This window comes from Meleagris gallopavo, chromosome 30 (genome assembly GCF_905368555.1).
Source record: "Meleagris gallopavo chromosome 30, MGAL_WU_HG_1.1, whole genome shotgun sequence".
Taxonomy (NCBI): domain Eukaryota; kingdom Metazoa; phylum Chordata; class Aves; order Galliformes; family Phasianidae; genus Meleagris; species Meleagris gallopavo.
The window spans coordinates 2,280,469-2,304,096 of NC_139433.1; the positions used below are offsets into that span (position 1 = coordinate 2,280,469).

At 53.1% G+C, this 23,628-nt stretch overlaps 1 protein-coding gene across 7 annotated transcripts; it reads left to right on the forward strand.

The window, feature by feature from the left end:
* Positions 1-791: 791 nt before the first annotated feature.
* ATP8B3 (ATPase phospholipid transporting 8B3) lies at positions 792-16,866 on the forward strand. Of its 7 annotated transcripts, none has more exons than XM_085211409.1 (28): positions 792-938; positions 2,551-2,625; positions 2,934-3,025; positions 3,106-3,219; positions 3,660-3,758; positions 4,161-4,222; positions 4,665-4,737; positions 4,828-4,898; positions 5,427-5,509; positions 6,128-6,286; positions 6,461-6,549; positions 6,971-7,164; positions 7,396-7,604; positions 8,423-8,457; positions 8,585-8,741; positions 9,646-9,834; positions 9,910-10,022; positions 10,391-10,555; positions 10,837-10,948; positions 11,244-11,319; positions 11,850-11,973; positions 12,602-12,866; positions 13,287-13,597; positions 14,080-14,163; positions 14,256-14,498; positions 14,719-14,857; positions 15,152-15,282; positions 15,390-16,866. In XM_085211409.1, exons 1-28 carry the CDS (start codon positions 815-817, stop codon positions 16,089-16,091), a joined length of 4,290 nt encoding a protein of 1,429 aa, XP_085067535.1. In that variant the 5' UTR covers positions 792-814; the 3' UTR covers positions 16,092-16,866. The 7 variants fall into 7 exon arrangements, with proteins under 7 accessions (XP_085067535.1, XP_085067538.1, XP_085067537.1 ...); XM_085211412.1 differs by having other exon boundaries at positions 12,617-12,866; XM_085211410.1 differs by having other exon boundaries at positions 793-938; positions 14,259-14,498.
* The last annotated feature ends 6,762 nt before the right edge of the window (positions 16,867-23,628 follow it).

Genomic DNA, 23,628 nt, shown 5'->3' on the forward strand with positions numbered 1-23,628 from the left:
TTTCCTCCGTGTCCTCCCAGAGTGGGGGACGGTGAGGTGATGCTTTGGCACATCCCAGCTCGTGCCCCTGCCCCCCCTTGCACTGCCATCTCCCACGCGGGGCAGGAACTTCACGTGCTGAGCAGAGGAGCTGATTTCAGCACAGAGAAAAAGAGGTGAAGGTAAAAAGTTCAAATCAAAAAACCGAATCTGCCGTTAGGTGACCTCGCTGGCAACGTGTTTTATTTTACGTGCTGCCCGTGGCAGTGGCTGGGATGGCAGAACAGCCCACGCTGCAGCTCTGCCCTCCCCATCGCCCCACAACTGCCCTCCCCATCACCTCTCACTGCTCTCCTCCTGCCCCACACCGCTGCAGTGGGGCTGGAAGGACGCAGTGCCCATCGGGTTGGGTGCCAACCTTGGGGTGGGGATGAGTTGTTTATGAGCTCCCGCGTGCACTGAGTGCTTTATGGACTGCCAGCCCAGCACTTGCTTAATCGCCTCCGGGTTTCTGTGGTTAATTGCGGTGAGCAATTAATCTAACGACAGCAGGACCGGAGCGCTGGGGACTTGTGCTGGGACGAAGCCCTCAGCGCTGCGGTGCGGCTCTGGGGTTGCCGGTCCTGATGCCAAAGCTTTGGTGAGCAAAGAGATGATTTCTATCTCCTCTTCTATGGCTCCAAAACCTGAGAGCCCCCGTGGGCCCCCCCGTCCCCACTCCTTCCCGTGGACTTGGTGCCAGACGGGGGGAGCTCACCGCAGTGCCCGACACCTGATGCTTCCATCTCCCCTCGGAGCTGATGTAGGGCTGTGTGATGCTTCCCTGGCGCAGGGGATGCGGAGCCCCATGGGGAGCACGCCAGGAGGGCCGGATCGGTGCCGGGGGTGTGGCCGGGGCTGTCCCACAAACCCGCGTGGGCAGGGCGCAGGCAGCGGGGCCGCGGCCGGGATCGGCGCAGGTATTGCGGCCGCTTTTCCCCTCTCCTTTTCCCCTTCTTCCCACCCGCACCGGGGCACCAGTGGGTGTGAGCGGGTGGTGCTGGGGGCTGTGAGGGGCTGTGCTGGGGGCTGCGTCTGTCTGTGTTGCCCTGGGGGGCGTTTGGACGGCGCTTCGGTCCTTGCCTGGCTGGGATTGGGTTCATGGGGATGGAGATGGGGACGGGGATGGCACTGGGAACGGGGACTGGGGATGCTGTGTTTTCCTGTGGGGTGGATCAAAGCAGCATCCAGGTGCAGTTATAGGGTGAGCAAACAGCAGCAGGAGGGAAATTCACGGCCCCACGCGTTCCCTGGGCAGGAGCTGCCGGGATGCGCGGGCGTTTCGGCTCCGATCCACACCCGGTGCTCATCACGGGGCAGCTCCGCCTCGCTCTGACCCTAATTAACCAGGAGCACGCCTCAAGTGGGTGCTTTTTAACCCCTATCTGCAGGGAGCCCTGCGTGTTGGGCGCTCCCCTGCTCTGCCATCGGGGTGCTGCGGGGTCGAGCTCCCTGTGCAGGCGCTGTTTCCCAGCACGCTGCGCTCCTCGGAGTGCCCCGTGTCTGCAGGTGCTTAATTGAGCTCGTTTGGCATCACCTGGGAGCAGAGCACAGGGGGTGACAGCAGTCAGGGGTTGAGGTTTGGAAGCGCTGTGGATGTGGGTTATGTGGATGTCACGGCCACGACCTGGAGCAGAGCGAAGCAGCAGCATCCCACCTCTCTGCAGCATCCGCCTCCTCCTCGGGACGCAAACGTGCCGACCTGGTGGGGTCACTTAGGATGCAGGGACAAAAGCAGAGCCTTTGGTGGTGGAGAAAGCTGGCATTGTGGATAAAAGCTTTGGGTTTTGGTCCGAGTTCTTGGATAAAGCCGGGTGCTGCCCTTTGGGGTCACCTTGGTGTGGGGTGAGGTGGGCTCTGGAGTGGGCTTGGGGCTGTGGGGCTCCCAGCATCAGCCTGTGTGACTGGGAGTGATGGGAGAGGAGGAGACCCTTCTGTGAAAGAATGGGAAAAAGGGGGTCAGAGGAACGAGATGAGAAATAACAGCAGGGACGGACTTCTGGGGGGGATTATTAAATGATGGGGTGATGGATGCTTTACGCCTCGCCGGCTTCTGACGTGTCGGGATCACAAAGAGCTGCACAAACATTAATTAATCTGCCCTAATGACCCTGCGGGGAGTCAGTGAGTGGAGAGGAATCTTGGCATCGATGAGGGCGGTGCTCCTTCGGCACGATGGGTGCGATGGCGATGTGAGGAGAGGTTCTCCTTCAGAGATTTCCCATGTCCTCACTGGAGAGGAATCTTTGAGTGGTCAGAGTGCAGACTGAGGCTGAAAGGGACCCCCAGTCCAACCCTGAGGGCACGGGGGACCCAGCCCCATGCCAACACCCTTGAGTAAACCCATAAAAGCCAAATGTGCGATGGGCCTTCCAAAAGAAACGCCGTTGTGTCACCGCTTCTGTGACATTCAAACGTTAAGAATGCCATTGTACTTCCTCTGCCATGTCCTGTCCCCTGCTCAACTGCAGGGCATCCCAGTGAGTCCCCCTGTGGCTCAGCATTGCAGATATTCTGTGTCCTTGTCCCCAGGTCCTGGTAGAGGTGGCAGCATGGACGGGCAGGACCCAGCCCTGGGCTGTGAGCGTGAGCAAAAGGGGCAGCCAGGTTGGTGTGCAATGAGCATGGGTTGGGATTTTCTTTTCTCTGGACAGTAGAACGGAGGATTGGTGTAAAGATGGTCCATCAGGTGGATGCAGGAGTTGGGGTCGTAGCTGGGATGTCCCAGCTTGGTGGTGCCCACATTGGGGCAGCAGAAACAGCGTCAGAAGGGGAACAAGCATCCTTAATAATAGCATTATTATTAGAAGCGTGTCTCCCCAGCTCACCACGAGCACCAAAATGGGTCCCAGTGTCCCTGGAGGGTGGAGGGTGGTGGCTGAGCACAGCCAGTGGGTGACCATGAGCTCCTCCAGCTTTCACCTGGGAAGTGCAGGCCAACAACAGAGCCCACCACGAGCAGCTCAGGAAGAAATCTGCCTTCTGTTTGAGCAAGAAGAAATACGCGGTGAGTCAGGCGGGGCCAACCATGGGCCATTTCTGGTGCTGTGCCCCCACTCTGGCTTTAACCTGCCGTTATTTTGGCAGGGCAATGCCATTAAGACAGCCAAGTACAACGCCCTGACCTTCCTCCCACTGAACCTCTATGAGCAGTTCCACCGTATGGCCAACATCTACTTCGTCTTCGTCATCCTCCTGCAGGTGAGATGGATGCGAGGGAGAAGCACGAGTGTGAGGGGCTGTTACCAAAGGAGGGCTGTCTGGGGACCATCTGTAGGGACATTTGTGGTCCCACCTCTGACCTTTACGGATGACCACTGTGGGATCTAGAGCTGACGTGGGTTCCCCTTTTGCACTAATGCTGTAAGATGGTGTCAAGGGCACTGATCTGCAGTAGCATTCATCGGATTTCAGGACCTCTGAGTGGCTGAAGCCGAGAAGAAATACGATTACTTTCAATCAGTTGGGATTGGATATAAACTAAGATCGTATAGAAAACTGCTAGATAAAAATCCTACCGTCCCCAAATCTTAGCTTGGTTCCTGCCTTCTTTGGGCACTTCTAAGGAGGAGAGCTGGGACCTGAGGTGTCCCATGGTGGGATGGGAGTTTGGTCAGTGAGGTGCTCTTTTCTTTCCCCAGACCTTTCCTGAGATCTCCACGCTGCCCTGGTACACTCTGCTCTTCCCCCTGAGCTGCCTCCTCACCATCCGTGCCCTACGGGACCTGATGGATGACATTGTGAGTGTGGGTATTGAGGGGTGGTCAGCAGAATGGGCCCCTTTGCTGTGGAAAGTTTGGGGGATGCCATCATTCAATGTACCTGAGGCACCACCAGCTCTACAACATCCAAATCACTTCGTATTTTCCCTTTGAAAGGATGTGGCCAGATGGTTTCCTTCCTTTAGGGGTGATATCTGTAATATCCCAATCAACGGCTGTAGTCACAGTTTGGCCCCTAGAAATATCTTTGGGGGACTTCTGCCCCTTCATTCATCAGAATGCATCTCCAGATTGCTTCAATGAGCAGATCCTGTCCTGGGGCTGAGGAACCCAAAGAGCTCATGGCGTTAAGAGGGTTGCTTCCATGGGACAAGAATGTCTGGCATGGCCCATCCATTTCTTCTTCTCTCTTCTGTGCAGGGCCGACACCAAAGTGACAGAAACATCAACAGCAGGCCCTGTGAGATCCTGTCTGGGGAGAGGTAAGAGGCTTTGGGGAGAAGGGCTCATGCTTTCCTTGCTGTGAAGCAGCGATGGCTCATCTGGAGTGCTGAGCATCCCCGAGTTCAGCAGCTGGAAAGGGTTTTGGTGGCACCAGGCCTTGCAAGCTTGCATCGCCCTCCAGCTCCAGGAGCTTCTTTGGAAGGATGTTTGTATCCCAACAGGTCCAAGAAGCGCTGGTCTGCGTGGCTGACACCTGTAGGTATGGGGGTATGGGTGTGACAAAGCAGTCCTGTGCCACTCGTGGTGCCCTGATGGCCACAGAGGAGCCAACAACACCCTGCAGACCCCATGCATGCAAGAAGCCAGGAGAGCCACAGGCTGCTCCAGAGGATGGCTGCAGTGTTAACCCTGCTGTGCAATATTCTAACCCTGCTGTGACCACGGGGCTGCAGTATTCATGTGTTCTGAATTCCCCTTCAGCTTCCGCTGGCAGAAATGGCGCGATGTCTGCGTTGGGGACATTGTCCGCCTGCACAAGGACAGCCTCGTCCCAGTGAGCAACGCCCCATGACTGGTGGTTGGTGTGCCAAGGGGGGTTCAGCAAGGAGAGACCCAACCAGGTGCTTTCCCTTTGCTCCTCCAGGCCGACATGCTCCTGCTGTGCAGCTCAGAGCCCAGCAGCCTCTGCTACGTGGAGACCTCTGACATCGATGGGTGAGGAGTGGTGGATGTCCCAGCTGTGGGCTGAGCTCTCCAGCCTGGGGCACCACCAGAAATGGGGGTCAGGTACGCTAGGGAGGCTGGCAGTCCTGCAGAAACCTGGGGGTCCTCCAACAACCAACCTTACAGACACTGCAGAAATGGAACGAGCCTCATTTGGCCCCACAGATTTTGAAAATTGGAAGGCCGAGAAGATTTTCAGGCTACAGTTTCGGGGAAAACCCTGCACCCTGCAGAGCAGCTCATGACCTCAGGTCTATCTCCTCATCTCCATTCCCTTCCAGCTCCCCATCCCTCCCGCTCGTCTGTGGGATGATTTAATGACAGGGTCTCCGGGGGCCTGGTTTTTTTCCTGCTTGATGTCTGCCACGATAGCTCCCTATCTTGCTTTTCATCACCATTGCTCATGTAATCACCCAATAATTAATGTCAACTTCTGTCCCATGGGCCCGATAGCAGAATTAACAGCGCTTTTGCCCTCTAGGGTTGTTTCCTTCTTCCCTTGCTGACTCTTTTTCGCAGAGAAACAAACCTGAAGTTCAGACAAGCCCTCCTGGTCACCCACCAGGAGCTGACAAGTGAGGAGAGCTTGGCTGCCTTTGATGGTGAGAATCCCAGATGGGTGAGGATGTGGCCTCCACCCCCACGGTCACACTGGGGCAGCCTTGAGAGGTCTCCCATCGGCCTCACTCTGTCCCCAGAGACACCAAATGCCATCACTTAGCACTTTCCCTGCTGGAGGGTGGTCCCTACTAAAGGATCTGCATGGAGACCCTTCCCCAGCAGCGTGGTTAGGGTTGGGTTAGGATGGGGGTTATGATAGGGACTAGTGGATTAGGATGGGGGCCACTGGGTTGGGGTGAGGGCTATTGGGTAGGATGGGGGCCATCGGGTTTGCACATGGCTCAATGTCTGTTTTCCTACCAGAATCAAACTCTGAGCATCCAGACTTGAGCTCAGATCCTGGATTTTTTCCCCCTTTGGTCTTCCATAGGATGCTGTGTCAACAGCTGTTGGGTTTTGTGCTTTATCCGATGTAGTTCCTCGACTGGACACAGCAGGCTGGTGCTCCGGCTCAGCCTTAACCTGAATCTCCCATCCCACAGCTGGAAGACACACAGGAAAAATCTGAATTTTCCCTCGAGAAATCCTCTTCTCTGGAGGAAACAAAGGACCTCGCATTTCCCCCACAGCCAACACCAGCTCTGTGTCCTCTGCTCCAGGGAAAGTGACCTGCGAGGAGCCCAACAGCCGCATGCACAGCTTCACTGGTGTGCTGCAGTGGAGGGGAGAGACGCACGCGCTGGACGGCGAAAGGATTCTGCTGAGGGGCTGCAAACTCCGCAACACCGACACGTGTTATGGCTTGGTTATCTATGCAGGTGAGCACCAGCTCAGGAAGGACAGGATCCTGGATTCTGTATTTCATGTGCATCACGTCCTGGATCCACGTCCCTTCGTGTCCTCTTGGCCATGCGTTGGCTATGGGTAGAGGAGGGCTGAGCTCGGTGGAAGGAGCATTTTGCATTTTTACTTACAAAATGTTTCTCGCCCAGGATTTGATTCTAAAATTATGAGGAACTGTGGAAAGATCAAGAGGAAGAAAACCAAGCTGGACCGCATGATGGACCGCCTGGTGGTCATAGTAAGAGCTGTGCAAACGCCTGCTGGGGGTGCTTAGAAGCTTCCTCATGAGACACTGCTTCCTTGGGTGATGCTGATTTTGTTAAGTTTGAAGTATTTTGCTCAGTTCTTGGTCCAGTTCCTGGTGGCTGTGTCATCTCTTCTCCAACTGGCTGCTGGCATTCCTCTTAGGAGGGTTGGGGTAGGGTTTGGGTTGGGGTCAAGAAGGTGGGGAAGTTGGGTTTCACTCTATGTTTGTTGTGGATACGTTCAGCTGAATTCTATGCCACGATCTCAGCCCAGGATAGCCTTCAACTTCTGTGGTGGTCTCAAAGCAGCTTCATGCACAGGGATGCAATGAGATGGGCTGGAAGGGACAATGGTTGGTCATGGTCTGGTAGGCTCTGTTGGATGTGCGTTCTCAACCTGCCTTCCCCTATCAGATCTTTCTGGTGCTGCTGGCCACATCGCTGTGCCTCGCCATTGCCTCAGGGTTCTGGGCCAAGATGTTCCAAGAGAAACACAGCTACCTCGCTGCTCTCTATAAGCACACGACTCCTGCCAAGCAGGCTTTCTTCAGCTTCTGGGGCTTCACCATTCTCCTGAGCGTCATCATCCCCATGTCCATGTATATCACGTAAGAACGATGGAGATTGCACACACAGCTGGCACTCAGTGCCCCTCTCCCTCCCCTTGGCCATCATCTGGCACCTTGGCTTGCAGCCACAAAGGGGGGCTGCCACAAAAGGGGCTCATCACCTGAGCAAGGGTGATGCAAAGACGCACACACCAACGTTGGAAATGGTGGACAGGCTGAGGATGACCAGCTGGTGAAGGCGATCTCTCCTTTCTTGCATTCCCACTCTAGGTTTGAATTCATCTACTTGGTGAACAGCTTTTTTATCAACTGGGATTTGGAGATGTATTATGCTGTCAAGGACATCCCAGCGAAAGCCAGGAGCACCAGCCTCAACGACCAGCTTGGCCAGGTGGAGTACATCTTCTCAGACAAGACGGGCACCTTGACACAGAACATCATGAGCTTCAAGAAATGCTGTGTCAACGGGACCATCTATGGTAAATTTTGGTGGTGGCAAGTTGGTAGGGATTGCAGTTGGGTTGAGGCCAGACTTTGGCTTGAGGTCACTTTGGTTCTTTTCTCTTCTCTGGCTTGCTGGGAAGCTTGGGGTACGTGGGTTGGTCTTGGTGGTGGTGGAGGAGGTGAAGGAGGAGGAGGTGAAGAAGTCGTCCTTTCCTTTATGATTTATTCTTATGGTGAGTGCATGTGATGCTCTTTGCTTTCTTTAATTATTCAGATTACCTTTTTCTCCTTAGAAGCCCCAGATCTGCCAATTCCCTCCTTCTCTCGCTGCTACATTTACTCTTGGCTGGCTTTTGGTGCTTAATTAGTGACATTTAGAGAGCAGTGAGGGGCAGAGCTTTAGCACAGAGCTCCTTTTTCCTGAGATCCTTATCAAACACCTGAGACAAACAATGACAAAAGGAGAGAGGAGAAAAAACCATTTGGCAAAGTTTCTAAGCAGGAATAAACCCAATCCTCCTCTTCCTGGTGTATCACATTGCACCTCTGATAGCAGCACTGCCGTGATCCTTTCTGCTTTCTGACAACTGGAAATGCAGATGAAAGCCAGACCTGCATTGTCAACATGACCAACATAGACAGTCTGAGCTCTTCAAGAATGAAATCAATCAAACCTGAATGTCACAGTGGCTCACAGTAGACAGACACTGGGCCGGCACTGAAAATTCCCTCCTTGCCAGTCTTTTGGCCAGCAAAAGAATCCCAGCAATCCCTTCCAGCAAAAAGCTGCTGGAGCTCTTGCTAAGCGATGCTCCCAGCTCTTCAGTAACTCAATTGTCTCTTATTTTGGCAGGTTTGGGCGCAGGCCATGAGGACAAACAGCCACCGGTGCGTAATTCCCCTCTCCTGCATAGCATGGGGCCAAATATGACCGTGACAGAGATATGACCAGACCATTATAGTGGCCCCATTGTTGGTGTCTTGGGTTCCTACAGCCTGCCCACGATTCTTGCAGGGGTTGGTGTTGACCCGGAGCTGCCATGGGGAGAAGATGTTGGACTCCAACAACGTGGGGCTCCGGGAAGCAGTGCAACAAAACAACGATCCGGTGCTGCGGGAATTCCTGCGGCTGTTGGCCCTCTGCCACACCGTCATGGTGGAGGAGAGGGGAGGTGGGTTGGGGTCCCCAATGAGTGAGTCGCCTTCGAGGCACAGGGGCTGTGATATCGTTGATATGAACTGCCTAGGCTGGGATTTTCTGCTGGACAAGGATATGGACTGGGAGTGGCATTGGGATCCCATTGGGAACGGGGGTGGGATCCCAATGGGATCAGTGTGGGGATCCCACTGGGAATGGTGTTGGGATCCCATGGGGAGTTGTGTTGGGATCCCACTGGGAATGGTGTTGGGGTCCCACTGGGAATGGTGTTGGGGTTCCACTGGGAATGGTGTTGGGATCCCATGGGGAGTGGTGTTGGGGTCCCACTGGGAATGGTGTTGGGGTCCCACTGAGAATGGTGTTGGGGTTCCACTGGGAATGGTGTTGGAATCCCACTGGGAATGGTGTTGGGGTCCCATGGGGAGTGGTGGTCCTTGCTTGTGAGGACAAAGAACACAAACTGTACTCACACAGCTATTATTCTCTCTTCTCGTTAACTCAACAAAAGTTAAAAAATATATATTTTAAAATTTAAACATTTGGTAGATTTAAATCATCTTCAGCAAAAGTGTATATGACTGTAAACCAAGCATGGCTTCTGAAATGGGATGGATTGAGTGGGTTGGTTGGGGTTTTGGTGTGCTGAATACATGAATTTTTTAACCTTTATCCTTTGGAACATGTTTAGAAAAATAATTCTAAGGAGCTGAAGGAGTTGGACTTGATGATCCTCATGGATCCCTTCCAAGTCGAGGTGTTCCATGATCCTACAGTTCTATTCTATGACTTTCCCTAGCTTGGTAGCTCGGGCTTCAAGGTCCCCATAAATAATGTCGGTGCAAGACTGAGGCGTTCCAGGTGTTTGAGAGGTGCTCATCTAGGTGTCTCCTCACCCAATCCTGTGGAATCTTCCACAGACCAACTGGTTTACCAGGCGGCTTCTCCAGATGAGGAAGCACTGGTGCTGGCAGCCAGGAGCTTGGGCTACGTCTTCCTGTCCCGAACTCAGGACACCATCACCATCAGTGAGATGGGGGTGAAGAGGACATACCAGGTGCTGGCCATGCTGGATTTCAACAGCGATCGCAAGAGGATGTCGGTGTTGGGTGAGCTGAGGTGGCAGCAGGATGGTGCCTCGCATGGGGACAGCAAAGAGCAGCTCTGTCCTTTCTGCCTCCCAGTGAGGGACCCACAGGGCACGATCCGGCTCTACACCAAAGGGGCTGACACTGTGATCCTGGAGAGGCTGCGGGGTCGGGGACCCAACCAGGACTTCACCGAGAGGGCTCTGGATGTGAGTCCCACAGCAGCTGGGATATGAGGGGTTGGTTGGGTGCCCCGCTGCTTCTCTGTCCCCACTATGGCTTTAGGATTTGGCTCTATCTTTCCCCCTTCTCCTCTGAGCCTCAAATGCACCTGGAATGGGGGCTGAGGGCACCAAATCCCCTCTTGGTGATCTGCATTGCTCTCAGACGTAGGGTCTGATATTTGGGTGATCCTGCGAGGAGTCAGGAGTTGAACCTGATGGTTCCCTTCCAGCTGGGGATATTCTGTGGTTCTATGATTACTCCCGGGGTGGGGGGCAGCCAGAGCCCAGAGGAGACCTCAGACCCCATGTGAGCACGGAGTCGAGGTGAGGAGGACAATGTCTCATCTTGGCAGCACTTTGCAGAGGAGACCCTGAGGACGTTATGCCTGGCCAGCAAGGAGCTGAGCGAGGCGGAGTACGACGAGTGGAGCAGGAGGCACCGCATGGCCAACATCCTGCTGCAGGGCCGGGCGTGTGAGCTGGACAGGCTGTACGAGGAGATGGAGCAGGACCTGGAGGTGGGATGGGGCCAGGGGTGGGGAGGAACCACTTGCCCTGTTGGTCCCACAGAGGGTAGGAGCATGGGGGGGTTCAGCTCTTTTGGGGTGGAGGGGGAAGAGTCCAACCCGACACCAATCCTCTGGGTGGGAGGGCAGGTGGAGATACCCCTCGGGGCGATTTTGCAACATGCCCACCCGTGGGAAGGAGCTGGAGCTTGCAGGAGACCCTTGGTTGGAGCCAGGGTTAACCTCCACCTCACCCTGATCCCCTGCCCTATGTCACGGCACCTTCCCTCCAGCTGCTTGGGGTCACGGCCATTGAGGACAAGTTGCAAGAAGGGGTCCCTGAGACCATCCAGCTGCTGAAACTGGGCAACATCAAAGTGTGGGTGCTGACGGGAGACAAACAAGGTCAGTGGAGCCAACCCCAGACCCCACCAGCACATTTCAGTTTCTTTCCCAACCAGGACCGGAGATCAGATGAGACCCTGGGAGGAAGCAGCAGTGGGGCTCTGCTGTTCCATTCACACAGAACAATAGCACAACCCACAGATCATGTTACCCATGGGGAAACTGAGGCAGGGGAAGCTGTTCTGCATGATGGCATAGGGTGGAGAACAGTCCCAGCACCTGTTGGCCTGCAGGGCTGGGGGATGTCCTGGGATGGTGGGGGTCACAACAGCCCACTGATGTCCCTGTATTGCAGAAACAGCAATGAATGTTGGCTATGCATGCAAGCTGCTCACGGATGACATGGAGATCCTGGAGGAGAAGGAAGTGAGGTGAGGAATCCTGACCTTCTGGTTCGTGACATCAGGGGGTTTGCTCCTGGAATCACGTAGGTGTGGCACTTAGGGATGTGTTTAGTGGGCAGTATTGGTGGTAGGGGGACAGCTGGACTGGATGACCTTAGAGATCTTTTCCAGCCTTAATGATTCTGTGATTCTGTGATTCTATGGCACCCAAGGACATAGGAACCCGTGCAGGGTGAGCAGAGCTGGAGATGCTTCTCCTTCCCCATCCCAGCCTGGATGTCCATTCCCATCTTCACCCACTGACACCTTTCCATTCTTCCCCATTCATTTCTGCACCTACATTTGGCTGCAAAGTGCTCAGCTTGGTTCTCTGGCCTCCAAACCACGTACAACAGGGCTGATTTCTCATCTCATGAGCCCTCCAAACCCCTCTTTGTCCCTCCTGCTCCCACCGTTGGGTACCAGCCCTGTCTGGATCCAGCTTTGAGATGGCAAATGCCAACCAACGAGTCATAGCCAAAGCTGACCAACATGCCCCATGTGCCCTCCTTGCACAGCGAGATCCTGGAGGCTTACTGGGCGAGAAACAACAACATCAGTGGCACTGACTGTGTCTCACAGCAGCACCCGGAGCCTTTCTGCCACAGGAAGAGAGCTCTTGTCATCAGCGGGGACTTTGTGGTAAGGAGATAAGTGGGGCTGGTTCTACCCCAAGGCATTGGATGGCACCAGGAGGTATCCCAAAATGGGTGGCAAAAGCCACAGGAACCCCGTTTTGGGATGGGGAATGAATGTTAAAGGAGGAGATGACCTCACACTGATCACTCAGTGATGGGGGCTTCACCCACACTGGCCCAAGAGGTCTGCTGGGGGCTCATGTGCCCTTCTTCAAGAAAGGTGTAGATGTGGTACTGAGAGATATGGGTCAGTGTGCAATATTGGCAGTAGGTGGATGGCTGGACTGGCTGATCTTTGAGGTCTTTTCCAACCTTCATTATTCTATGATTCTGGTCATACTGGGACAAATTGCTCTCAAACAGCACCTGCTGCATGACAAACCCAGAGAAAACTTTTCTTTGTTGCACCTGAGAAATTCAAGAGCATCACAGATTCTACTGTGACATCCCCGGCAGTCTTTAGAAACCCCAAATTTGAAATGTTCTTATCCTCCCTTCATGCCCATATTTGTTTCCCTGTGCTAAAAGAGCTCAGACCAGCCCCATCCTCCCTGCTTGTAGGGGACCCAAAGACCCCATCCCTCTCGACCAGCCCTGGTGTGAGGTTCCAACCATGTGTGCTCTCTCCTAAGGACACAATCCTCCAGACAGGAGAGGTGCTACAGAAGAAGGGACGGCTGTGGCAGCAGCTGGCTTGCCATGGGACGACGGACCCACAGGAGCAGGGCAGCCTGGTGGAAAAGGCCTTTGTGGACCTGGCCACCAGCTGCCAGGCCGTCATCTGCTGCAGGGTCACCCCCAAGCAGAAAGCTCTCATCGTGCAGCTGGTGAAGAAGCACAAGAAAGCCACCACGCTGGCCATTGGGGATGGGGCCAATGATGTCAATATGATCAAAAGTGAGGCTGGGGGATGTGCTGGTGGGTTTTGGCTAGAGCATCCAATGAGTGTGGGAGTGGTGGTACCCCATCTACCATCTCCACTATGTCACCTTCTCCTTTGAGGTGAAGAGCTGGGAGAGGAACACTCAGCTCAACTTCCAACCCAATTCCCAACACAGCTCCCAGCACAACTCCTGGCTCATTTGCCAACCTAATTCCCAATCCAGTTTGCAATGTGGTTGTGCTGGGAAGGGAGCGAAAAGCACAAGACCGTGGAAAGGGGCAGGGTGGATTGCTTGCTTGGGCAACGGGGATGTCTTGAAGACTCCCCTGCTTCTCCAGCAGCCCCCAACACAGGGCTGTGCCCTTTGCACACCCAGCTGTGCCTGCTGTCACTCGATGGCACGCAACGGAGGGCTTTTCCCCTTTACCCATCAGCTCTGGGCGCAATCTGCTGGGCAACCAAACGCTACAGAAAAAGGGCTCTCCTAAACCCTCACTGCCCACATCTCACACCCTCTGCAGCTGCTGACATCGGGGTGGGCATCAGCGGGCTGGAGGGCGTGCAAGCCGTGCAGTGCAGCGACTACGCCCTGGCACAGTTCTGCTACCTGCAGCGCCTGCTGCTCGTCCACGGCCGCTGGGGTTACCTCCGCATCTGCAAGTTCCTCCGCTACTTCTTCTACAAGACCTTTGCTGGCCTCATGACCCAAATCTGGTTTGCTTTTCACAGTGGATTCACAGCCCAGGTGAGCAATGGTGTCGGCACGGAACGCAGCCCTCCTGTGGGTTTTTGTATCTCCAGCGCGGTCTCCTTCCTCCCTGCCTGAGTTTTGGGGGCTCCCTGGTTGAGATGCAGCTGGTTACTTGCACTTGGGCTGTGGGACTGGGAGAAGTGCCCTCAGAGGCACTGGCAGCTCTTGTGAGCAGCAGCTCAGCCTCGCAAATGCGCAGGGAAACAGACCACGAGGTTCTCCCAAAAATGGGAGTTCCTACCTAAGGGACAAAGGTTATCAGTGCAGTGTGTGACTCCAGCCCCATCTCTGCAGCACGCTCCCAAAAAACCACAGAGTGCTGCGGACAACCCAGTGCTGATGCAGATCTCAGAACAAGCCCATAGGGATTTCCATGGGATTTGAGTCAGGGCTTAACCTCACCCCAATGCCTGGGCATCCTTTCTGAGTCTTCCCAAAGCACCACCGAGCTCACAGCCACTTCATTCTCCCCACAGCCTCTCTATGAAGGCTGGTTCCTTGCCCTCTACAACGTTTTCTACACCGCCTACCCCGTGCTTTCTGTGGGTCTTCTGGAGCAGGTATGGGACCACCAGGCTGCACCCAGCCCCTATGCCTGGAGGGCAGACCTGCCAAGGGTGGGAGGACGATGTTTGACCCCTCTATGTTCCAGCAGGACGTGAGTGCCAAGAAGAGCCTGTGGTTCCCTGAGCTCTACACCATTGGGCAGCAGGACAAGCTCTTCAATTATCGTATTTTCAGCGTGACGCTGCTGCATGGTGTCAGCACGTCGCTCACCAGCTTCTACATCGCGCTCTGGGCCTTTGAGGACCACGTTGGCAGCAGGACTGTGGGGGACTACGAGTCCTTCTCCGTCACGGTGGCCACCTCAGCTTTGCTGTCAGTCCTCGTGGAGGTGAGCACTCCTCCTGTGTCTGAGCTGGGGATGAACTGGAGGTTGTTGGCACGGATGAGGGCTTGGAGGCAACCAGTCCAAATGGAACACGGGTGAAGGGACCCCAGGCACGCTGTGATGTTGCCCATTGCAGCTGCAGATGATCTCCCTTGGGGCAGAGACAAGTGGCCAAATGGAAGTTCATCCTCCAGCCTTCACAAGGAGTTCTATGTCCATGCAGATCATCCTGGACACCAAGTTCTGGACGGCGTTGTCTTTCCTGATGGTCACAGCCAGCTTGCTGCTCTTCTGCCTCTTCTCTTTCCTGACCCAGAGCATTGATGCCTTCAGGATCGCCCCCGCTGTCTTCCGTTTTCCAGGTCAGGTGCCCCAAATCCCTGCAGTCCGTTCCTCCCAGAGCCCGGCCAGCCCACTGTGAGCTCCATGCCAGGAGCTGTTTTCCCAGTATGTTGTGTCTTCGCTTGGCTGTATCACATCCCTTGGTCTGATCCTCTTTCTGTACGGTCCTGGGTGACAGATTGACCATTTCATGATCTTGCAGTCTTGCTTTTTGACCCTGGTTTAGATCCCTTAGCAGCTTTGTGAGTGTGGGGCTGTCCCCTCACCATTGCTCTCTCTCCTCTCCATCTCTGCTGCTTGAACATTGCCTGCAGATGCCACCCAGAACGCCCTGACCGACCCTTACATCCTGCTGGTGGTCCTGCTGTCCCTGGTGGTGAACACCATCCCCTCGCTCACCATCCGCTCGTACAACGCCATCACAGGCAACACCAGCATCCAGCAGGTGAGGATCTGCTTCAAGGACCAGTGTCTGGAACCAGTAAGGGTGTTGCCGGTGATGGGATGGATGCGATTCCCCAGGGAGGTCACCAGGCCCCTGTTTCCTTGCAGAAGATCTGCTGGAAGGCCAGACGGGAGCTGGAGCCCTCGGTGGAGCTGCGCACCCACGTCCCCCGTGGTTCCTTCCACCGCCGTTCCAGCTATGCCTTCTCCCATCAGGAGGGCTATGCTGGCCTCATCACCCGTGGGGAGAGCCTGCGCACCAAGGGCACCCACAGCACCACCAAGGGCACCCACAGCATCACCAAGGGCACCAAGGACACCCACAGCTCCACCAAGGGCACCAACAACACCACCAAGGGCACCCACAGCACCACCACCCACAGCACCAACAAGGGCACCCACAGCTCCACCAAGGACACCCACAGCATCACCAAGGGCACCAAGGACACCCACAGCTCCACCAAGGGCACCCATAGCTCCACCAAGGGCACTAACAACACCACCAAGGACACCCACAGCTCCACCAAGGGCACCCACAGCTCCACCAAGGGCACCAACAACACCACCAAGGGCACCCACAGCTCCACCAAGGACACTCACAGCACCACCAAGGGCACCCACAGCACCACCACCCACAGCTCCACCAAGGACACCCACAGCACCACCAAGGGCACCCACATCATCAACAGCACCCACAGCACCAAGGGCACCCACACCGTCACCGCCACCCCTTCCACCACTGACACCTGTTCCACCACAGCATTCCATCCCCAAGGGACAACCCCAACTTGGCCCTCCCCCCATAGCTGACCTGGCCACATGCTGCTGAGGCCAAAGAGGTTTCCTCTTCTTGAGGTCATCTGAATCCAATTTGGGTGTTTTGCTTTACACACTGGTCCCCAAACCCACGGCAGTGCAGTGTGCCATGCCCCCATCCCCAGCACCTCGCACTCCCCCATTCTTTGGGGGACACGCACAGCCCATGGGATGCTGCAGAGCCACAGCTTGGGGAGGACAGACCATGCAAACAACCACCTGGTGACCAGATCACCATTTTTTATCCTCATTTTTGTCATTAAAAGCCCCCCGGGACACACACACAGACACGGGGGTGAATGACTAGAAAATAAAATAATTTATTGAAGAAACAGAAAGCTGCAGAAATACAACACAGTCATGACCAGTAGAGGATGAACAAATAGAGATTTTCTTTTTTTTTTCTTTTTTTTTTCTTTTTTTCTCTTTTAAAACCTGTTGACAGGCTGGAGTTAAGTTTCCTGGTAATTTCCCCTGCGTGAGTCATTGCAAAGAACAAGGAACAAACTCCAGAGCACACAGCACAGTTTGGATAAAGTGCCTGACACATAAGACTCTTTTTTTTTTTTTTTTTCTTTTTAAATTATTGTCTTTTTTTTCTTTTTTTTTTTTTTAGCATTTGTAAATAGCTTAAACAAATATAATTGCAAGACACAGAGGAATAACAATTGCATTTCGCTGTAGAGTAAAACCTATCCCATGAGATTAACAATGAAGCAGCAGCAAAAGAAAAATAATAATCATAAAATAATTTAAAAAACAAAAACAATTCAGTCAGAAGGAAAAAAAAAAAGCATTGAGCAACGGAGGGATGTGGCCCCCAAAGTAGGTGGGATGGGTGCCTATTGCTATGCAGAGAAATGAGCAGTGGGGTGGGTGGGTAAACCCAGTGCTGTGGGCTCCTCCTGGGCAGGGTGAATTCTGCCTGACTTCTTGTTCTCCTTTAGAAACGTATGGGGGAGAAGGATGGAAAAGACAAAAAAAAATAAAAATAAATAAAAATAACGCAAATGGATTTGTTTGTCTTTGCGTTTTTAATTTCCTTTCTTTAAAAAACCCTGAATGAAGAAATAATACGAAAGGAACCGAAGGTCCATACGCACAGCCCCAGCCCCGGCTGCAGCTCCTCTTCTGCTCTGAGGTGAGGGAAAAGCAGCAAATGTCCCCCCTGCCCCCTCCAAGCGACCCATGGATGAACCTTGGGTTCTGGCTCTGGTCAGAAGAGAGGTGTTGTATAAAGGATCTTGTCCTGATGCTCCTGGGCTTGGCACCGAGAACTGCAGGCTCCAGGCGCAGTGCTGGCATCCCATCATTGGAGACAACCTTAGAGCTGGGAAAGCTCAGCTCGTGGCTGGGCCATCATGGGATGTCAGTGCCTGAAGCTCGACTTTGAGGTTCCATGAGCCCTCTGCTCCTCCTCTCCCAGTGGGGATGGAGACGTTGCTGCCCCACTGCAAATCTTATTTTTCTTTACCTAAATGGAGAACCAGCCTGAGGCTTCACAAGTAACGGGATGACCCAAATCCCTGAAAACTTCCACAATAGGGCACAATGACCAGGCTGAACTGCGGGATTTGGTGGGGCTGGAGGTCCCAGACACCCTCCTCTTCCTCGTCCTTCATCAGCACGGAGCCCTGGGATCTTTGCTCCCTGATGCTCCCCACCAGGAGGGTTGTTTTTCAAGGTGCCCCATTGGGCTCCAGTTCTTCTCCTGCTCCCCACAGCACAAAAACGCCCTTTTGGGGCAACCCTGGTCAAGAGAATTGTCTTTAGGACAGAGCTTGGATTGTCATTACCTGCAGGGAAAAAAAAAAAAAATCTTTGGTATCGGTGCAAGTTGCTCCTCAAGGCATTTTGGTAGGTGTGGGCAGCAGGCGAGGCCAGATTGGGCATAGGGCAAAGCCCCTTTGGTTCAGTGGGTGCTGGTGGGTGAAGGATAAGGACAGCACTCAGTGCTCAGCTTCTTTGGAATGTCCCAAATCATCGGGTTCTTGTCCCGAGGTGGGAACCAGTTGGGCTCTGTAGATTCCTAGGACTGATGGCTGTGGGTTGGGTCTAAGCTTGGTGACACCTTCATGTGGTTGGAAGCGAGGTCTGAGCATCCAACACTGAGATGGACCTCCAAACAGCAACATCTCCCCAGAGGACACCAGGAGTGTTGTTTGGATGGACAGCCGTGAAGAAGATGAAGGCTGCAGGATGCTGCATTGAAGAAGATGCAGGTATAAACCCTACTACGCTTTTGGGGACCACGTTGGTGGAGCACAAAGGAGTTGAGATCCCGTTCCTCGCAGCTTTGGGGCCACATCTAGTGACAGAGGTGAAGGATGGAGAATGAAGAGGCAGAAGAGGACTCAAGAATCAGCACTTTAAAGTAAAGGCAAGGATGGAGGCAGGTCTTCAAGGCCACCCCAAGGGAAAGCAGCTCGGGGCCATCATACAATCACAGAATGGTTTGGGTGGGGAGAGAGCCTTGAAGATCACCAGTCCCACTGCCTGCCATGGGCAGAGATGTCCTTCACCAGACGAGGTTGCTCAAAGCCCTGCTGAGCCCAATCTCAAACACTTCCAGCAATGGGACATCCACACCTTTGGGCAGCCCTGTTCAGTGTCACCATCCTCAGCGTGACAAGCTTCCGCTGCCAATGGTGGCAGCGTGGGGAGGAGGGCGGTGAAGGGGCATCGGGGTCATTTCCCTCATCTCAGAGCAAACGAGGAGCCCAGAGCTTTGCAAACTCAGGAGACGGCGGCTGATTGTCTCTGTCTCTCTTCTGCACGAAGACACTTGGGCTTTGACACACAGATCTGGATAAAGCACAAAAAAATCCCCCAAAACCTGAGAGGTGCGGGGCCTGGCGGGGTTGGTTTGGCACGGGTGGGCACACACAGGGGTCCCGTGCCCCAGACACCCGTACCTGGTTTGCTGGGCATGGGGTCGTGTGCCCCCACAACCCCCTGCAGCCCCACACCGTCCCCCATTGGGGCAACACAGTGTGCAGAGAAAGGAAAGGGAGAAAAGAAGCCAACAAACCAACAGAGGGGGTAAAGGATGGCTCTCCCATAATTGTGTGATTGAGAAAAGAAAATAAACACGGTGATCCATGCAGAAAATTCTTAATCAACCCAGAAGTCATGGACAAAAAAAGCACAGTTTGTCCCCTCCCGCTCCCACCCGACCATCCCTCCCCGAATAATTATTACATTACTTCAAGAAAGAGTATATTTTTTCATGCATAAATCAAATTCTCATCTTGTCTTTTTTTTTTTTTTTTTTGGTCTTTTTTTTTTTTTTTGGTCTTCTTTAAATTACATTTGAACACAGAACACGTATAATAAATACTCTCGTACGACATGACTCAGAGAAAAGTAACACATCTGAACGCAAAGGTATCGTCATCATTATTAGTTTTTCTTTTTTTTTTTCTTTTCTTTTTTTAAAAGGACTTGTTTAAATATGAAATCTGTAAACTCCGAGGGTCCTTTTTAAATCTTTCTCTCTCTCTTTCTCTCTCTCTCTCTCTTTTTTTTTTTTTTTCATCGTGAAACTATCCAGCTTTCATTTCCTTAACATTCAATACGTCTCCCATTGAACGCGTCAAAGAAATAAGAACATGCCGTCTTCTGCAAAATTATAATTTAACAGTATAAAGCTTCAAGTCACAAATTCCAAAAACTAGCTAAGTAATTTTTTTTTTTTTTTTTTTTTTTTTTATCACATAAACTATACATTAAATATTTTGAGGTATTTCAGAGAACATTGTCAAAGGCTTGTAAGGTCTGTGCTGGGTGGAAAAGAAGGCTTTCTCCTGCATAGAGAACGTCTTTGGTATCACAAGCCATGTGGGTGTTAGGGAGAAGTGGGGTTGGGCAGGATCTGGTCAAGGCAATAGCGTGGAGGGTATGGGGATGGGGGGCAAGCAGTGGGATGCTCTGACCTGCTCTCAGTGGGATGCAGGGGCTGCAGACGGGTCCTGGTGTCCCCATGGCGAGGCTCCCAGGTGGGTTTGAGACTTTGGCCAAGTTTGGTCCAATCTAAAGGAGCCATTTCCCACAAGACACATCAGATGGAGCTGCTGGGGTGGTGCAGCCTGGAAGGGGAACCCAGGAAGGAGGGGAAACCAATGCAAAGAGCCAAGCGGGTGCAATTGGACCCAAGATTTCCCTAAGTTTAGGAGATTTCTGTGGAAGAGCATCTTCTCCCGAGGGTCCTCCCATTGCCTCTTCCTAAAGCAGAGCCGCTCCTGTCCCACCCAACAGTGAAAAGCACCTCTGCTGGAGCCCGGAAACCTTTCCTGCTGGAGCGCTGGGCTCCGAAAGAAAGGTTTGGAGAAAGCCAGCAGTGAGAAACAACACTCGTCCTCTCTGTGCTACCAAGAATTGAAACAGAAACTCCAGCCTGGGCTGAACCGCAACGAAACATCCATGGTGGAACCCATCCATGGTGGAACCCATCTATGGTGGAACCCATCCATGGTGGAATGCATGTCTCCAAGGTCAACACCAACCCAAGCCGTTCTACGACTGGGTTCTGCACGGTTCCAGAGCAGGACAGCAAGACAAATGGGGACACTGGGGGACACCAGGGACATCTGAAGGGGGACACACTGGGGAAACCACAGCAAGAGGGAAGGGCGATGCTTCCTCTTCCAATAGGACAAAGGTTTGGCTTTCTGTTTTCTCCATCCCAACACCCAAAGACTACAAGAGTTGCCAGAATCCGTTCGGAGAGCTGAGGTAACAGTGAATCTTCAGGACAAAACAAAACAAAACAAAAAGAAAGAAAAAAAAAAAAAAAGAAAAAAAAAGAAAGAAAGAAAGAAAAAAAGCGGAGGAGCAAAGAAATGGCCACACACCTTTGGTACAAGAAAAAGGCACTCATCGACCACGCCGCCATCCCGGGGATGCTCGCTCGCCTTCTCTCGCTCTCGGGGGGACTCAAAGGGCGCAGGGAAAGCGGCGCTGCCAGCACAGACCAGACAAGGCAACAAAATCTTTGGTATCAGACGTGATTTTCAAATCACGAAAATTGAAAACTCAAGTGAGGTAGCCTTTATTCTCGGGTTCTCACTAGAAATGTCTTTGCATCCTTGAGGGCCTGTGGCGTTTACTTTTTCTTTTTTTTTTTTTAATTTTTTTTTTTCCGTTTTTTTGGTACGTTTCTGTTTGTTTGCTTTCCTTTTTTTTTTGTTTTGTTTTTTTTTTTGTTTTTCTGTTTTTGTTTCTCGCCTTATTTTTTATTTTGTTTTGTTTTGTTTCTCTTCCCAAACCAAGGCCCCCTTCCTGGCTTTTCAGCCCTTGAATACCACCCGATGGGGTTCAGGAACGCCACCCCCCCATCGTCACCACGTCACGACAAGACAAGAAGAAACAGCGTCAGGGGTGGGGAGCGGATCGCAGGGGGTGAGCTTCACTCCGCTGTTCTTTTCGGGTTCTGGTTGGCACCGGCCCCTTCCCGGCCCTTCCTCCTCCCTCCCGTCCATCCGCTCCCCCTGGCAATGGCTGGGGTTGTTGTGTGAGGCCATGCCCACGCTGGCCCCCATTTCCCACCCACCCCATCAGCTCTTTGGTAAATCTGTCCCAGAATTCATTCCCAAACCCTGCGGTGGGTCAGGGCTTTCCTTGTAGGGTTTTTCCTTTCTCTCTTTCATTCTTTTGTCTTTCCTTTCCTCTTTTTTTTTTTTTTTTTGGTTTTTTTTTGGGTGCTTTTCTTTGTTTTTTTTTCCTTTTTTTTTGGTGTACACAGACACTTTTTTTTTTTTTTCCTTTCCATTTTTCCTTCTTTTCAACAAGGTGCCTTCCTGTTACACAACAGATCGCTCTCAAAGTAAAGTGAATCGAAGAAACCATAGCGCTAGAACACAGATGGTACTATTTTACCCGCATAAATTCAATAGTGTCCCATTATTATTATTATTTTGTTTTTGGGGGGGTTGGCTTTGGAGGGTTTTTCTTCCTCCCCAAGTGATGGGGCTAGCAAGAGGGACCTGGCCTTCCCCTCCATCCCCAAGCCTCCCTCAGCCCTTCCCAGCCCCTGCAGCTCCTCTGGTCCCCAAGGACAGCACGGAGCCTGCAGGGCCGAGGCGACGGCCGAATGCAAGGGTTTGGCCTCATGATTGCTTTTCATATGGCACAAGTCACCATCGAGAGCTCGGAGGGAACGATTTTGAAGCTAGTACCACTGCTCCAGAATTGCGCGGTTAAGGCAGGTTGTTAATTGGCACGAAAAAAAAAAAAAAAAAAGAAAAAAAGAAAAAAAAAATCATCTCGTCATTTGGTTTTTCTTTTGGTAAATTCACCGGTCTTTGCGTTGAGTTTTGCTTGGTTGTGGTTTCTGTTGTATCCCATGGGGGTTTTGTTTGGTTTTGTTTTCCCTTTCGAGCTCATCAGAGAGTTTTCCCCTTCTCACACACACAGCATTTCGCAACCAGATCCGTGGGATTTTCCTTCTCCGCTGCCTCCCGGGAGGGATTCGGTTTGGTTTTTGGTTTTGCAATTTCTTTGGTAACAGAGACGAAGACAAGTAAGGGCAGGAGTGCGTGTGGAGGGGAGGATGGGGCAAGACACAAAGCCAAGAAAACTGCTTTGTCTGAGTTCACTCCTCAACCCAAAAGTCAACCAGGAATCCGGTGGCGAACGCTGGAGCCAACCCGGCCCCAAGCCGGTTGCCGGGAAAGACGCGATTCTTCGCTCCAAGTCTCTCCTCCCATCTCCTCTCAAACAATTCATATTTTTAAATACCCGATTTCTGTAGCTAAAATGTGCTTCTTGACCTGCGTGGGCGCGAGGTGGAGCGGCCGTCGTGCCGCTGGGGATGCTCGGATGCTCGGACGCATGGAGCCACTTGGGGGGACCCAGGGATGGGTCGGGGTGTGCAGGGGGTCTGGTGGGGTGGGTGCTCCTGGGGGGTGTCTGGGGGGTGAGGAGGGTGCCCGTGGAGGGAGGCTGTGGGGCTGCCCTTGGCTGAGTTTTTAACAGCTTCAAGGGAGAGGAGCGCCCGCGTTTCAATGGAGAAGAGGGTCCGACTGCTTTGGGAAAACCTGCTGTGCCTCAGGGGAGCGAAAAGCTTCAGCAAGCAGAGACCTGGGGTCACCTCCAGGCACACAGAGAGTGTCTTCCCTGCTTACTCCCCTTTAAATAAAGGGCATTTCGGACTTGGAAAGTTGGGGTTGCACCAGAGACCAGCCCCACAACTTCACCTCCTGCATTTCCTCCTCAATCTTTATCCCAAAACTGTGGGAGCCATAAGGGTGGTTGTGGTGGAGGCAGAAGTTGTGGGGGGGAACGGGAGGGGACAAGGTGCCCCTATCTCCAAAGTCTGAACTCTGGCAGGGAGGGTGAAGACAAACTTTGTGAGGTATCCCCAAGCAACTCCTTTCCCTCTCCTCCACCCCACATCCCGCACTCCATGGGGGTTTCCTCAGAGCCCCCCACGGGAAGGAGCCGGCCCAGCTGCAACCTCCATCCCTGCCCCTCAAGCTGGATGGAGGTGGCAGCAGGACACGACACACTTGTCCAGGGCGGGGGACTCGCA